The 16,482-nt window shown below is 34.6% G+C and overlaps 5 protein-coding genes across 5 annotated transcripts in view; 3 read left to right on the top strand and 2 right to left on the bottom strand.

Moving 5' to 3' along the window:
• Positions 1 to 4,893: 4,893 nt before the first annotated feature.
• Positions 4,894 to 5,751, top strand: LOTGIDRAFT_162898 (hypothetical protein; the record flags this gene model as incomplete). Its single annotated transcript, XM_009058916.1, has 1 exon — positions 4,894 to 5,751. One exon carries the CDS (start codon positions 4,894 to 4,896, stop codon positions 5,749 to 5,751), a length of 858 nt encoding a protein of 285 aa, XP_009057164.1.
• Positions 5,752 to 11,111: 5,360 nt separating this feature from the next.
• Positions 11,112 to 11,363, top strand: LOTGIDRAFT_121403 (hypothetical protein; the record flags this gene model as incomplete). The annotated part of the gene is made up of 1 exon (XM_009058917.1): positions 11,112 to 11,363. A coding segment is annotated over one exon (252 nt), but the record flags the coding sequence as incomplete, so codon positions are not given.
• A 269-nt stretch (positions 11,364 to 11,632) lies between these two features.
• On the bottom strand, positions 11,633 to 12,151 carry LOTGIDRAFT_121258 (hypothetical protein; the record flags this gene model as incomplete). Its single annotated transcript, XM_009058918.1, has 1 exon — positions 11,633 to 12,151. One exon carries the CDS (start codon positions 12,149 to 12,151, stop codon positions 11,633 to 11,635), a length of 519 nt encoding a protein of 172 aa, XP_009057166.1.
• A 726-nt stretch (positions 12,152 to 12,877) lies between these two features.
• LOTGIDRAFT_233239 (hypothetical protein) lies at positions 12,878 to 13,621 on the bottom strand. Its single transcript, XM_009058919.1, has one exon. The coding sequence runs from the start codon at positions 13,541 to 13,543 to the stop codon at positions 13,175 to 13,177; it is 369 nt and encodes a 122-aa protein (XP_009057167.1). The 5' UTR covers positions 13,544 to 13,621; the 3' UTR covers positions 12,878 to 13,174.
• Positions 13,622 to 13,879: 258 nt separating this feature from the next.
• The window catches only part of LOTGIDRAFT_162902 (hypothetical protein), a gene marked incomplete at both ends in the record, with an annotated part of 4,327 nt that continues 1,724 nt past the window's right edge, over positions 13,880 to 16,482 (top strand). Inside the window, one exon of the mRNA XM_009058920.1 lies at positions 13,880 to 13,958. Within this exon, the coding sequence (XP_009057168.1) occupies positions 13,880 to 13,958 (79 nt within the window). The remainder of the gene's footprint in view (positions 13,959 to 16,482) is intronic.

Here is a 16,482-nt window from a genome sequence, read left to right on the forward strand (position 1 = left end):
AAATAACAATGTGCGTTTACTTTAATTCACGATTAAACTCGACACTGTGGTGGGGCTAAATATTTTCTATCTAAAGCCTTACAATAACTATAGTCACAAAATCTTAAGTTGAAAAATGAAAAGATTTATTTATTGTTGCGTTTTATCATACATAATAAGATCAGCGTCAAGAATACGTGTTTCAATTCGCGAATATCAAGATTCAGAATGACCTGTTGGGGTGTCGGACACTTGGAGGGACGTTTTGGGGGTATTCCCCTTCCCATTAGTCAATGCCGCATTCGTATCAACTTCGGCACTAGAATGCTACTAGTTACCCTCGTATATTGAACGGGGTCGCCATATTGAAAAATACATTAGCTCGGTTGTTTCCATTCAAATGAAGCAATGTCTATTTATTCAGTATCAGAACTACAATAACAACGTATTTCATCAGGTTATTGAATCAAACAACCAATTGTTATTCATGTAATATTGTGATTGAGTAGAATATTTATAGCTTCGAGTTGAATTTCGAGTTTGAAGTTGGAGTAATATTTTGTTCATATTGTTGACAGAGTACCTAGCTAAAACTGTACTACTTACAACATTTTTGGGTCAGACATTCCAGATATTTAATGCTTATTTTTTGTTCAATTTGCCACAAAACATTATTGTTTATTCTTGAAAGAACCAGCAGAACTTCTGCAGTTTCAGAAAATACTGATTCGAAAATTTCGTCTCTAACATTTGAACTGAATTTTGATCAAACTAAAAAATTTATTCGAAACTTGGTAAATGGGTAGAGACCAAATTATCAATTATGATTATACAAAAATATTTTTCAAAAAATTTCGGAAAATGCAGACTACATTTTTAATCCGATTGTTCTCAAACTTGTTCAAAAATTTAAGCAAGGAAATTACCTAAGTCCTCTAGAAGCCCTTTTTTGAATTTTGTCTTGCACTATATAGTGTCAAAGGTTTTTTCTACTCGGGTCACATTTCAAATAGTGATAACTTTTGACCATGAGCTTCCATAACCCCCATCTTTCGACTTCGGCATCTCTTTTAACTTTTTTTTTTATTTTGGTACATTACATTTGATTTATACGACTCTGAAAATGGATAATTTGCATATTTTCTGTATCTTCGGAGGACTATATAACACGAACTTGGACTTTTTCACCATTTAATTTTCTATTATTGTAATGTACTTGTCATACAATGTCTAACAATGTCTTTATTTTGGTTGTCAACCTAAAACTTTTCGAAATATAATATGCATTATCAAACTTTGACAAACAATTTGTAAAGAAATATTATTAATTAAGAGAGTTTATATGAGTTGAAATGATTATGTAACATGTCAGAACAGCAATTCATAGAGGTCTTTGTATGGCATTTAGCAATTGTGAGTACGATATATAGACACAGCTTAAAGGAACAACAATCACTGGTTAAAGTTTTATGCAACGTTTCGACGTGTTTTAAACTTAAGACTTAAGTGTTTAACGATGTCAAAACAGAATTTATGCGCTTCTCCACTCGTCCCATGTCAGTGTGTATGTTGGTGATTCTGAGATCCCCGTCCATTTTGAGGCCAGGAGTCTGGGAGTATTTTTGGACAGTGCTCTTTCTATGAAGGTCAACATATCTGCTGTGTGTCGTTCGGTGAGATTTCACCTTCGTATAATTTTTTTTTATTCGTCAATACCTCACAATATTTACTACTGGACAGCTAGTTCACTCTCGTTTAGATTATTGTAACTCAGTGTATTCCGGTATCAGTTCAAATCAATTAAATCGTCTACAGCTATTACAAAATACTGCCGCACGCATTGTCACAAGAACCAAAGTCTCTAAACATATCACTCTTGTGCGTTATGGTCTCCATTGGGTGCCGATAAAGTAACGGATTGAATACAAAATTTTGCTGATGACATTTAAATCACTACACGATCTAGCACCGTCATATTTGTCTTCCCTCATTGAGTGGCATGTGCCAGGCAAATCCCTACGCTCTATGGAACGATTTGAGTGCAAAAGGAAGGGTGGTCGTGGTTTTGGTGTCAGGACCGGCCATAGGTCCTTCGGAATAAGAAACCCAGCTTTAAGGAATTCACTACCAATAGTTGTCAGAAAATTCTATAAACTAGATTCTTTTAAACAGAATCTCAAATCCAATATTTTTAGACAAGCTTTTAACTGATATTTTTGTGGTATAGTATAATAATATATAGTAATATATAATATTTTATGTTTTATATAATATTTGTATTTTCAAATTTTTGTATCAGGCGCAATTGATCACTTGTTTTACTTTTGTTTTAACGTGGATATTTGCGCTATATAAATAAAGTATTATTATTATTATTATTATTAGTGATTGTTGTTCCAGAAAGCTGTGTCTATATAAATTTATAGAGGGTTAATGTGAAAATATTGTTGCCGACTCTTGTGTAAGTTCTAATTAATAATTCAAACAGAATTAAAATGTGCAAATTCACAGCTTTAAAACCATAACAATGTATAAATAAAAATTTTAAAAATTTAGAATAAAATTGGCGAGGTAAGAAGTACGGTGGCTCAAATAGGACAGTTTTCAAGTTTTATTTTGAAGTAAAAACTTTAATTTTCAGCTAGGTGATAATTCAAGAATTTTGAATCAAAAACTTTTTATCGCCGTTCTTTACAAGATTCGTTGAATTGTCACCTTGGTGGAATTTATTTAATAAATTTTAATTCAAAATTCTAGAATTTTCACGCGGGTGAAAATACAAGTTTTTAATTCAAAATTATGTTTTATAATTATACTCCAGTTTTTTCATTTATAAAAAGGATGTGGTATAGGAAGCCCCGTAAAGAAGACTGTGTAACAGGTCAAATGGGGTTAATTTCACACCTTTTTAGGTCAGAGTGGATAACCCAAACTTCACTGTTTGAAATGGTCTATTAAAGATATTGTAATCATATTTATCTTCCTTTCATGGTTGAGTCAATGTTCAATTCACGGTAACTAACGAACATTGGCGAAGGTTGAGCTGAATGCCTAAATGACAGTGAACCGATGTATTTCCCGATTGACTAATCTCTTAAATAAGATTAATTTTTTTACCCTCGCTTTCTCGCCGTTTTCCTGGCTTTCTCGCGGGCGAGAAGTCGAGTTTCCTAATAATCCCTTGAACAGGATATATATTCGGTTTACCATATCAAATCAGAGAGATATATACAGCATGAACACCTTTCTCCTGAATGTCCACCCAAATGACCAACAAATTTTTACAACATTTCTACTTACGGTTTAGTTTGTGTTAGTTTCTGATATGTTGCCTCGATTTTCGCAGGGTTTATAAAGCAGATGGTGGAAAATAATTACCTCGTAAAACTGTTCATTGCTAGAGGTTGCCAGCCCATTTGAAATGTTTTCCTTTGCAGGCTGAATAGCAAGTCGATATAATATAAATAATACAGCCAACATACACGAGGTTTTTTTTTAAAAAATGAAATGAATTGAGTTGGGCAAAGAGACAGGTTTTATCTCAAAAGGCGCTTATTTTAAGGACAATAATCGCAATATTATGATGTAAAGAGTCTCGACCAAGAAGATACAACGAAATTCGTCATTCATTACCGAGTCAGATTCAGCAGATCGATATGTGGAGAAGGCCTAAGCCAAGCAATTTGTCCATGAGGTTTGGTTATTCTCGATCAGATACAGTTATGCTTTCAACTATCAAAGGTACAGGTAGAATAGCATTTCTGTTGTTAGACTTAAAATACAGATTATGTTCTATCATTTCATTCTCAAACTCTAGCGTTTAATAAAAGACGAGATTGTGAGATATAGGTGCTGTAACATCATTAAGTAGTTCTCCAAGGACCAATAATTCGTAGGAAGGGGATTCGTGGATTGAAATAAGTTGGATTTCTGAATTCTGATCCAATCTCCACAAAATGCCACAAAAGTGTCATAGTGAGGTTCAAATGGCGACAGGCGTAGTTTATTAAGTTGGCTGCGATTCAAATGAAAATAGATTGGCGTCATAGAAAGTACTTGTCTAATGACAAGCCTTAAAGAAACCATGTTACACAATTTATAAACGGTTTATACATCGTCGTCATAGTCCAAGAAGGTCATAAGTGGTTGATATGACCAAAAACCCTTTTTTGTCTATTTCGATGCAGAAAGTCATTGCGCATGTTCATACCAAATTTCATCCCATTCACTTAATGAATTTTTGAAATTTTCACAATACAAAAAGGCCAATATGTAGAATTCTATGACGTGTATGTGAACATAAGGTAGTATGTGACAGGTAGAACCCTCTTCATCTTAAATTTTTATGTTTATAGGCATAAGTGGTAGTTATGACCTTCTGGGTGTGAACCGCCCGCCATGATGCTGGTACCATTAAAGAATTTTCAAGGACAAGCAGGTAATCAGTTTTTATTATAAATTCTTGTATTAAACAAATTAAATCATAGTTTTTAACATAGAACAAAATGCTATCGAATTGTACTTAATGACTTTTTATAATATCATTAATAAATTACTATTACTTTTAAGACCTTACTTGTTGAGCAGTTATGACCTTCTAATTGAAATGTATGTAAAAGTGCCTTGAAGCTGACGAATTTATTATATTATATAAAGAACACAAAAATCTCATTAAATACGTCCATGTTTACTGTATGTATTATGATCAAATTAGTTCCCCTTTCAATTTGATGCAAGACATCCTTATCTTTTGCCTTAAAAATATAAAATTTCATTGATACACTTTAATCTATATTTTGTCTCCCTCTTCAGTCAGAAATGTCATTAGGTTTTATGATTTGTCTTATTGATTGACATTGCATAGTTGATTTCAAGTTATTTTATTTCTTCCCAGATTAATTGACATTATGGATGATGACTGATCCAGTTGCGAATAAGACATTATGGATGATGACTGATCCAGTTGCGATGAAGACATTATGGATGATGACTGATCAAGTTGCGATGAAGACATTATGGATGATGACTGATCAAGTTTCGATGAAGACATTATGGATGATGACTGATCCAGTTGCGAATAAGACATTATGGATGATGACTGATCCAGTTGCGATGAAGACATTATGGATGATGACTGATCAAGTTGCGATGAAGACATTATGGATGATGACTGATCCAGTTTCGATGAAGACATTATGGATGATGACTGATCAAGTTGCGAATAAGACATTATGGATGATGACTGATCAAGTTGCGATGAAGACATTATGGATGATGACTGATCCAGTTGCGATGAAGACATTATGGATGATGACTGATTCAGTTGCGATGAAGACATTATGGATGATGACTGATCCAGTTGCGATGAAGACATTATGGATGATGACTGATCCAGTTGCGATGAAGACATTATGGATGATGACTGATCCAGTTGCGATGAAGACATTATGGATGATGACTGATCCAGTTGCGATGAAGACATTATGGATGATGACTGATCCAGTTGCGATGAAGACATTATGGATGATGACTGATCCAGTTGCGATGAAGACATTATGGATGATGACTGATTCAGTTGCGATGAAGACATTATGGATGATGACTGATCCAGTTGCGATGAAGACATTATGGATGATGACTGATCCAGTTGCGATGAAGAAATTATGGATGATGACTGATCCAGTTGCGATGAAGACATTATGGATGATGACTGATCCAGTTGCGATGAAGACATTATGGATGATGACTGATCCAGTTGCGATGAAGACATGATGGATGATGACTGATCCAGTTGCGATGAAGACATTATGGATGATGACTGATCCAGTTGCGATGAAGACATTATGATGGAAATGGTCGAGATAGATAATACCTTTGATGAAGCCGTTGTGGATGAAAATAAAACCTGCAAGAAAGAAACAGAAAAAAGAGAAGATGCTTTTGAGACACTAATTAATACTGCAAAGAAAGAACTTGATTATAGTCATTTTGGCCCATTTGATAAAATATAATCCCGAAAGTGTTTAAAAATCGACCAGCATAAAATTACTGACTGAGTTTAAGTTGATGAGGTTGGTAAACGTTTATTGAAATCTCATAATATCGACTTTTTTACATCTGATATCGCGAAATGTCATCAAAATAATATCCCAACGGTATACCGGTATAGGAAATATACCATATCGAATCGTCCGGTTTCTCTTAATGACATAGTCATATCGCTTTTGTACTATGTTAGCATTGCTAGTGGAGAATCCCGGAGCAAAAATATTTAAATCTGCAATTTAATTAGATATTGCAGGTGGGTTTCTAAACATTTCATAGCATATGTCATTTTACTTTATGGGCAGACATAAATTATGGTGAATAGAAAACTAAAAATATTATCAATAAAAGTTACTCAATATGTGCATATAAAATAGATATTAAGAAATTCTTGTTATATTCCCTGAAGTAAAATTTCGTACATCATTAGAACTGATAGTTTGAGCTCATATAATATCAATAATAACTTGGTTTTACACAGGTGACGTTGCAACGTAGTTGTTTGCCAACATTTATAATATAACTGGAACTGTAATGGTGGCTGTAAGCTATTTTCTTGATGTGCATCTCCTTGTAGAAGGCAAGCTAGATTATTCTTACAAACTGTATAATCGTTTTTAAGAAACTGGATATGGAAATCTTTCTTCAATTGATACTAATACTCACAATATTAACAAACACTTTATTTACAAATCACTAACTTAAGTATAAACTGAATCGGGAGATTCTACCTACTTCCAATTAACCTATGATGTTACCTCTCTCCTGAGCAAGCAGTGAATGACCTATCCCCAAATTCTCCCGACCTATATGCTGTTCATCTATTGTCTATGAAATCTATCTTTTTGCAAAAGCCTATTGTTCACCCCGTAGACATATAAGTGAATTCACCCTATTGTAAATCTTAAACCCCATTGTCTATAACTCCCAATTTAATCTACCCTTATAAACCCTTGACTATTTCTTTGTGCAAGTCCCTATTGTAATACCATGACATGTGAATGACAGCTTAGTATGTACGCTCTTGTCTCTGAAATCCTAATACTTATTACTTGTGAAAACTACTTAAGGTATTAGGCAATTCTTTGTTAGTTTCGATGTAAGATTATACTAAACAATACTACATAAGTTTCCCCCTTAACATAGAAAATACATCATAATGATTTTCTTGTATAAAAACCAACATTCAAAATCAACATTTAAAGAAGAATCAAAAGATACAAAAAAATAAATGAGTATGTGAAAAACAAAAATAACGAAAATATAGCATACACATGCAAACGTATCAACAGAAAGAAATGTTCAGAAAATGTCACTTTATTGTCCTACGGCTGAAACAAAATAAACAAATTAACACACATGATGATTTCGCGATCATCACCTATTTCCAAAACAAGAATATGCACACATGACTTTAAACTTATTCACACGAAAAAAATATATATATACGCAGTATGAGTTCCGATTTCCGATTTCCGAATATACACAATGGTCGTCGTTATGTGGGTTCTTGGAAGGGAATCTTCTGCTGTTCTGATCTGAAATTAGAAAAAATATCATCTCGCCCAGTGGGCGAAGAGTATAGTACCTGTTGTGTACGGGTTGGTTTTAGTTTGCTATGAACACGATTGACATAAAAGTTTTGATTATTTTGAGTAAGCAACTGTCATTATCTGCTAAGAGACCAGGGAGAATTTCTCTTGGACAACGTATATACTAAGAAAACTATTTTCACAAAAGGATACGACAAACTACACTGACTAAGGAATGAATCTAAAATCTACACTACTATCTATACATGTCTACTCAATGATTGTACTAAACAATGAAGTCAACTTAAATGAGCTAAACAAACTAACCGGCAGTAATTAACACAACGTTAAATGATCCTTTTTAACTTTCTTAATCACATCAAACCCTACGATAAGGCTGTTGTAAAGGGAATCAAACGGAACTTCCGGATTGATATAGTTGAACACATAGAACAACTGGTCGTAAATAATTAGACTGCCGTAATCTGTTGCTCTACCCTGTAGAAGTTACAACATTTCTCTACCATGTAGAGTTCATTCTATTTCTCTACCATGTAGAGTTTACAACATTATTAAATATAAAAAGACGCTTCGGAATCGGAGCTATCATAATCAGTGGGAGGATCGTAAAAATAGATATAATAAGATGATTAAGGGTATATCGCCTTCAGAATCGAAATCTGCATCTAAATCAACTGAATCCGCCAATGACACAGTCGGATTAACAACCTTAGCGTTAAATTTAGGACGAGGTAAAGTCCGAGTAGCACGGATAGGTTGTTGCCTATGACCTTGATGTTCAACATTCTGCTGTACTTTGTTGAGGATGTGTTTTGGGTCTTCACGCTCTTCGTCCCAACAAATATTTGGTTTAGCTAAACTTAAATGTTCCACATGAACCTTTTTTGTATATCCGGTTAATTGATGTTTTATTCGAAAGTTGACCGGAGAGAATTGTTCGATTATAGTACGGTTTCAAATGAGTGGTTAATTTACCAGAATGGTCTAATTTAGTTGTAGAATCATAATAATAAACTAAATCACCTAATTCGAACTTTTTTTCATATATAGATCAACTGCTTTCGATCTTCTTGTTTCGGGTCCTGACTTTCTAATTGCATGAAGAAATGTTGAGTATGCTACTAAATCCTTGCGATTGGCAATGTGAATATACCCACCAATCATTAAATCTATTAATCCTTTTGTTAATGTAAATATTAAGTCTTTTGTATCGCTTTTGAATATAGGGGAATTTGACTTAAATTTAATTTTAAATCCATTACACAAAAACTCCTCATCATCAATGATTGGTGAAATACTCTTAGGTAAAACTGGTTTAGGGTTTGAAAAAAGAGGATTTATATTATGTCCTAATTATAATACCACCATATTCAATCGGTATGGAGTGACCTTTATGTGGTTTTATACGAGGCGAGGGTCTATATTCTAAAGCTAATTTCTTTTTAATATCCTCTTGAGTTTTTAATATTAGTTGAAATAGAGTTTGTAGATTTTCTGTTGATCCAAGTTGTTGTAATTTTGTTATTTTCAACTTGGGTCTTTATTGTATTCTTAGCTTTGATATATTCTCTATTTCTTTTTAACATATTATTCCATTCGCTACTCATTTTTAAAAAAAATAAAATTAACATATGTCGTTCATAACTCTTTCATCCGCAGGTTTTCTAGTATTTACAAATATATATCCATGATCATCTAGGTTTCTCCATTGTGCTTTACAAACCTTTTTAAATGTATCTCTATCCATTCCGTGATTTATCGATTGAACGATTTGAGATAAATCTTTGTCGTTTAATTCAAATAATAAAAAACAATTTGCATTTTTTCTAATAAACATAGAATCCATCCCGTAAAAAGTTGTGATGTCTTCCTTTCGTGAAGAATTCTTGATGAACAGCTTGATTTCTTTGTGCTACACAGTCGTCAAACAATATTAAGTTCTTTCTACTGCTATCAATTTTAGATAAATCTAAATCATTAACATTTTTCGTAAGAAAAACTTTTATGTCCGTTGGATAGAAAGATGGATTCTTTGCTTTAATGTAGTTATCTATGATATCCTTTATTTCCACTTCTTTTTCACGTTTTCGTCATATATTGAAATAGGTCCTGAACATCTTTCTTTGGTAGATATTCTAAAGCTTTGAGAAATTGATAATACGATTGTTCTGGTGTTGTTGTGTAGATATACAGTGAATCAAAGTCTTGGTGTTGTCAACATGTTAAAAGGGAGATGAGTTTTCCCAGAACCGGAGCTTCCACAAATACGCATAAGCATTGGGTTACTAGGAAATATTTCTGAATGTTTGAATTTCTTTACCATTTTTTATTCTATATTTTTGTTCCAAAAGTATCTGAGTATCTATTAAAAAAGGTTTAAGTTAAGTTCCTTAGATATCCTCGATTGTAACAGCTTCCACTTGGCAACGTCTGCAACAGTTACGCAGGGGCATCTAGGAAACGCATAGGTCTAAGGAGGGTCAAAAAGGAGGTAAGGCTAGGGGCTGCCAGAAGTCAGTGGGTTTCATATAGCCGGAGATGAATTTTGAGCATTTAGAGGGCTTAATTTTCATAATGAATTTACGTTTCTTGTTTATTCTTATAATCAAATCTTTACACAGCCTATATAAGGCTTATGAATATTTATTCTGTAATAAATAGCCCGCTCTATGACTGCAGGAATTGAACGTTGGTTAATACGTCTACAACCATACAACATAAGAGTTGAATATCAAGACACCCTCAACTCATCTTTGATAGAGATATAAAAGAATATTTTGATTATATTGCTAGTAATAGATTCGTTCATCTTTAGTGGAAAGGGGCAAATGGAAGAGAGATCTTACTCAATTTCTACTCAACTATAGAGCAACACCACACTCAACAACTGGAGTATGCCCAGCTCAACTTTTATTTAATCGTCAAATCAAAACCAAGATCCCAGAATACTCATTAGAAAGACTAAATGAAAACGACAACCAGAAATTGGCTAGAATTAACGATAAAGCTGTCAAAGATAATATGAGGACCTATGCAGATCACAAATTTTATGCAATTCAGATTCAGCGTAATCATAGATCCTTTGACATTCAATACGACAGCTGGTTCTGTACTAAATGAAATCAATTTATCGAGATGAAAATGATGAAATTCCTGTTATATTCCCTGAAGTTAAATTTCGTACATTATTGGAACTGATGTTTTGAGCTCATATAATATCCAATAAAATAGGTCACAATTTCTGGAAGGGAAGTTGTTTATTCCAAATGTATTCCTAGGCTTGATAATCTTTAAAGGAGATTTAGAAGAAGAAATAACATAGTAAATAAATAAGAACACGATTATGAATATACTACTCCTTTCTTTAATTTCTGAAACGTTTCAATTCACATACAGCAATCTTTATCAAGCACAAAACAATAGTGATAGATTTCTATTTTGTGATACAATCTCTTTGGAAGCGGCATTTTGAATATCATAAAGACCCTTTGTTAATCCCGTATTCTCGTAGTCTCTGACTCCCAACTATACCTGTCTCTGACGCCCAGACTATACCTGTCTCTGATGCCCAGACTGTACCTGTCTCTGACGCCAAGACTATACCTGTCTCTGACGCCCAAACTATACCTGTCTCTGACGCCCAAACTATACCTGTCTCTGACACCCAGATTATACCTGTCTCTGACACCCAGACTGTACCTGTCTCTGATGCCCAGACTATACCTGTCTCTGACACCCAGACTATACCTGTCTCTGACGCCTAGACTATACCTGTCTCTGACGCCTGGACCATACCTGTCGCTGACGCCCAGACTATACCTGTCTCTGACGCCTAGACATAACCTGTCTCTGACACCCAGACTGTACCTGTCTCTGACGCCCAGACTATACCTGTCTCTGACGTCTAGACTATACCTGTCTCTGACGCCTAGACCATACCTGTCTCTGACGCCCGGACTATACCTGGCTCTGACGCCTAGACATTACCTGTCTCTGACACCTAGACTGTACATGTCTCTGACGCCTAGACTATACCTGTCTCTAACGCCTAAGCATTACCTGTCTCTGATGCCCAGACTGTACCTGTCCCTGACACTCAGACTATACCTGTCTCTGACGCTCAGACTGTACCTGTCTCTGATGCCTAGACTGTACCTGTCTCTGACGCTCAGGCTATATCTGTCTCTGATGCCCAGACTGTATCTGTCTCTGATGCCCAGACTGTACCTGTCTCTGATGCCCAGACTGTACCTGTCTCTGATGCCCAGACTGTACCTGTCTCTGACGCTCAGACTATACCTGTCTCTGATGCCCAGACTATACCTGTCTCTGACACCCAGACTATAACTGTCTCTGACGTCCAGACTATACCTGTCTCTGACACCTAGACTATACCTGTCTCTGATGCCCAGACTATACCTGTCTGTGACACCCAGACTATACCTGTCTCTGACGCTCAGACTATACCTGTCTCTGACGCCCAGACACAGGGACTTATACTGCGTTCGATACTTGGTGTTTATGACTTTCTCGCCATCCGATACTCGTCCGCGAAAGTGAGACCTAACGGGCATTATTCACGACTTTATAAGGAAGATTGGGGCTGAGTTTGAGATGTTAACTGCGTGAAAATATTTTATATCCCAATTCCAAGCTCTTTATCAAATTTTTGTTGAACAGTTTTGAACATTGTCGACAAAGAAAGTGAGTATCTATAAAATCATATTTGCTATCCTGCGGGTCCAGGTAAACATCGTAGAAGTTTTGAAAATCGGTTTCGACGAATGTTTTCTCCGTGTTCACGACTTTCGTACTGTCTAACACGGGAGAAACTTTATATTGAAAGGGCATTCATAACGTTGAGCATGTAAACACTGTTATCACGAGAAGTATCAAACAATGTATAATACCATGCCATACGAGTGGAAATAGCGACCTCCATTGAATCGCCGGGAATAACTGATTTGATCCAATCCCCTTCTGGATAAGCGATCGATATGAAAATAGACAGAAAGGCATTTACGTCACAATTAAAGGGATTATATTGAGGTTTGCTGAATGTCAGCATCAATTTGCATCATTCCAATTTTAGATCTGTCGTCTGTAATTCCTGTAAATCCTGTAATGCCACTAAAACAAAGTGTTTGATGGCGTCAGAAATCGCAAAATAAGAACGTTTTATCAAGTAAGGGCCTGTGCGATTAGTGACACAGACACTTATATGGGATTGTGAAAGCAACAGTAAGATGTAACGCCGTATACCCTTGCTAAAAGAACATGCCCTTACATAAAAACTCATAAAAAACAACACTACTTTATTACCAAATATTTTAATTTCTACAGAAACTTTTTGGAATAATTTTAAAAGTTCAAACTTCGACAATATAACAAATGCCGCCATGTTAGTCTATTCATTCGTACAAAATATGTGGTTCTTGACACAAAACAGGTACAATAGTTAAAATATTCAGGTGTTACTGATTGTTTCATTGGTAGAATATAATAATAACAATCAGTAACAATTCACAATAAAAAAAACACCCATTCGAGCAGTTTCCATTATATAGGTCACAATTAAGAACACACGTGCATACTCCTTATTTACTACTAGTGTATTTGGTGACGGCTTTCGTTCCCTCGCTGACCGCATGTTTCGCCAACTCTCCAGGTAACAATAATCTCACCGCAGTCTGTATTTCACGACTTGTAATGGTAGAACGTTTGTTGTAGTGCGCCAGTCTAGAAGCCTCAGCCGCAATCCTCTCAAAAATATCATTGACAAAGCTGTTCATTATTGACATGGCTTTACTACTGACTCCCGTGTCTGGGTGAACTTGTTTTAAAACTTTATAGATATAAATACTGTACGATTCTTTTCGCTTTCTTTTCTTCTTATTATCCCCAGACCTCGGCGTTTTGATTTTCCCTGCTTTCTTGGCTCCTTTAGATGCTGGTTTTGGAGGCATGTTGTCTATTAGTTTATTGAACTGAATGTGTCGGTGACTACTTGTAAAGTGTTATATCAATATGCACGTGTTTTTTATCCTTGCAAGTGATTATGGGTAATATAAATGACGTCATGGTCTGGTTGACTTTATAACCGGGCAATATTTTATATGGAAGGTGGAATGGCTTTTTTTTCAATGTTCTTGGTTGCTAATAAACAATGGGTTTTATTCTATTTTACATTTTTCGTTTTAAGGACGATGACGTCTGCTTTAATCAATCAAATTTCTACCCTCTCAAAGGGTTAGAGGACTGTCTATAGACGGCTAGATTTTTAAAAAAAAAGTTAATTAAAAATGGAACAAAAGTTTGGTCTCATTTTAATAAAGAATGATATTTTATCTATTGTCGATGAAAACATGCCCGTTCCTACAGGTATTGACGTTGTAACTCATCATTAAGACGTAATGGTTTTTAGAAATAGTATGGTTTAAACAATATTTACTTACAATGATTTCAATATATAGATACATACATATAGACATGTTCACAGTATCACTAATATGGGTTTTGATATGGTCTTACCCCGAGGAAGCATGACGAATTGGGGTGTGGTTTGGAAACGATGAGACATGTTATGGTTTCAGAAACAAGCCGAGGGTTATATAAATCCGTTAGCATCAGTTTAACTTAATATTTCAATGTGTGAATACAAGTAATATTAAATAATCTAAACGTAGTCTGTAATAAAACTAAGGAATAGTATACTATATAAACTGATGATGACGTTGTAGATTGTTGAAACGGAGTGTGTAATAAAACTAAGGAGTAGTATACTATATAAACTGATGATGACAATGTAGATTGTTGAAACGTAGAGTGTAATAAAACTAAGGCGTAGTATACCATATAAACTGATGATGACAAGGTAGATTGTTGGGAGCCGCGATGGCTCAGTGAGTTAACGCTTGCTCGCTAACCTGAGGGTCCAGGGTTCAATCCCGGCATAGGTCGAGATAATACCTTCGGATTTTTCAACCCGGTTTCCCCCCTGTCAGTGATGCAGATAAGAGGGGCTGACATGGAAAAAGCGTCTAGTCGTTCGAATGGGACAATAAACCGAGGCCCCGTGTGCTGCAGGCTGTGCACGTTAAAGATCCCTCGACAGTTGGAAATCGAAAAAGAGCAGGCTAATGCCGCTGTCCTAGCAAAATTTCCCTCATTGCACCCTGCATGGCGTTGCCCGTCTTCATTAGCCCACATGGTGCAGAAAAATAGGACGTAAAACTCCATTCATTTCATTCCATTTACAATGTAGATTGTTGAAACGGGGTGTGTAATAAAACTAAGGCGTAGTATACCATATAAACTGATGATGACAATGTAGATTGTTGAAACGTAGTGTGTAATAAAACTAAGGAGTAGTATACTATATAACTGAAGATGACAATGTAGATTGTTGAAACGTAGTGTGTAATAAAACTAAGGAGTGGTATACTATATAAACTGATGATGACAATGTAGATTGTTGAAACGTAGTGTGTAATAAAACTAAGGAGTAGTATACTATATAAACTGAAGATGACAATGTAGATTGTTGAAACGTAGTGTGTAATAAAACTAAGGAGTGGTATACTATATAAACTGAAGATGACAATGTAGATTGTTGAAACGTAGTGTGTAATAAAACTAAGGAGTGGTATACTATATAAACTGATGATGACAATGTAGATTGTTGAAACGTAGTGTGTAATAAAACTAAGGAGTAGTATACTATATAAACTGATGGTGACAATGTAAATTGTTGAAACGTAGTGTGTAATAAAACTAAGGAGTAGTATACTATATAAACTGATGATGACAATGTAGATTGTTGAAACCTAGTGTGTAATAAAACTAAGGAGTAGTATACTATATAAACTGATGATGACAATGTAGATTGTTGAAACATAGTGTGTAATAAAACTAAGCAGTAGTATACTATATAAACTGATGATGACAATGTAGATTGTTGAAACGGAGTGTGTAATAAAACTAAGGAGTAGTATACCATATAAACTGATGGTGATAATGTAGATTGTTGAAACGTAGTGTGTAATAAAACTAAGGAGTAGTATACCATATAAACTGATGATGACAATGTAAATTGTTGAAACGTAGTGTGTAATAAAACTAAGGAGTAGTATACTATATAAACTAATGATGACAATGTAGATTGTTGAAACGTAGTGTGTAATAAAACTAAGGAGTAGTATACTATATAAACTGTGTTCTGTTATTTAAAGTAATAAGTATTTGCTATTACATGATATCAATGTAGAGAATAAAAGTGCAGGAGAAAGAAAGTGGCTTTGGCCTGGGTTCGAGGAAAAGGGACATAACAGTGATCATTTTGTATGGTGAAATCAATGCCACGATGGTGCTTGTAGAAAGAATCATCAGAAACCCATGTTGATATTCCAGTTGCGGCGCACGTGTGGGTACAGGGGTAGAAAAACCTTTAAAGTGTAAAACAGCTGGTGCCTCCATGTCGGTTATTTTTTAGACATTAGATATAACATATTAATTACTTTGATCGGTAAGCACAAACTTTCACAATTCCACTTCGATTCACAAGATACATGTCTGATATAGCAGAGTTGTTAACCGTTTTCTTTTTATCACCACTTTCAGGATTTTTGATTGATTGCATTATTATTATTATTATTATTATCATCATCATCATCATCATCATCATCATCATCATCATCATCATCATCATCATCATCATCATCATCATCATCATCATCATCATTATTATTATTATTATTATTATCATTATTATCATTATTATTATTATCATTATTATTATCATTATCATTATTAGTATTATTATTATTATTATTATCATTATTATTATTATTATTATCATTATCTTTATCATAAACATTATTATTATTATTACTTTTATTATTGTCAT

The sequence above is a fragment of the Lottia gigantea genome (assembly GCF_000327385.1).
Source record: "Lottia gigantea unplaced genomic scaffold LOTGIsca_36, whole genome shotgun sequence".
Taxonomy (NCBI): domain Eukaryota; kingdom Metazoa; phylum Mollusca; class Gastropoda; family Lottiidae; genus Lottia; species Lottia gigantea.

What these genes read in the sequence shown, in the direction of transcription:
- LOTGIDRAFT_233239 (XM_009058919.1), bottom strand. Translation starts at nt 13,543, where the DNA reads ATGCCTCCAAAACCAGCATCTAAAGGAGCCAAGAAAGCAGGGAAAATC.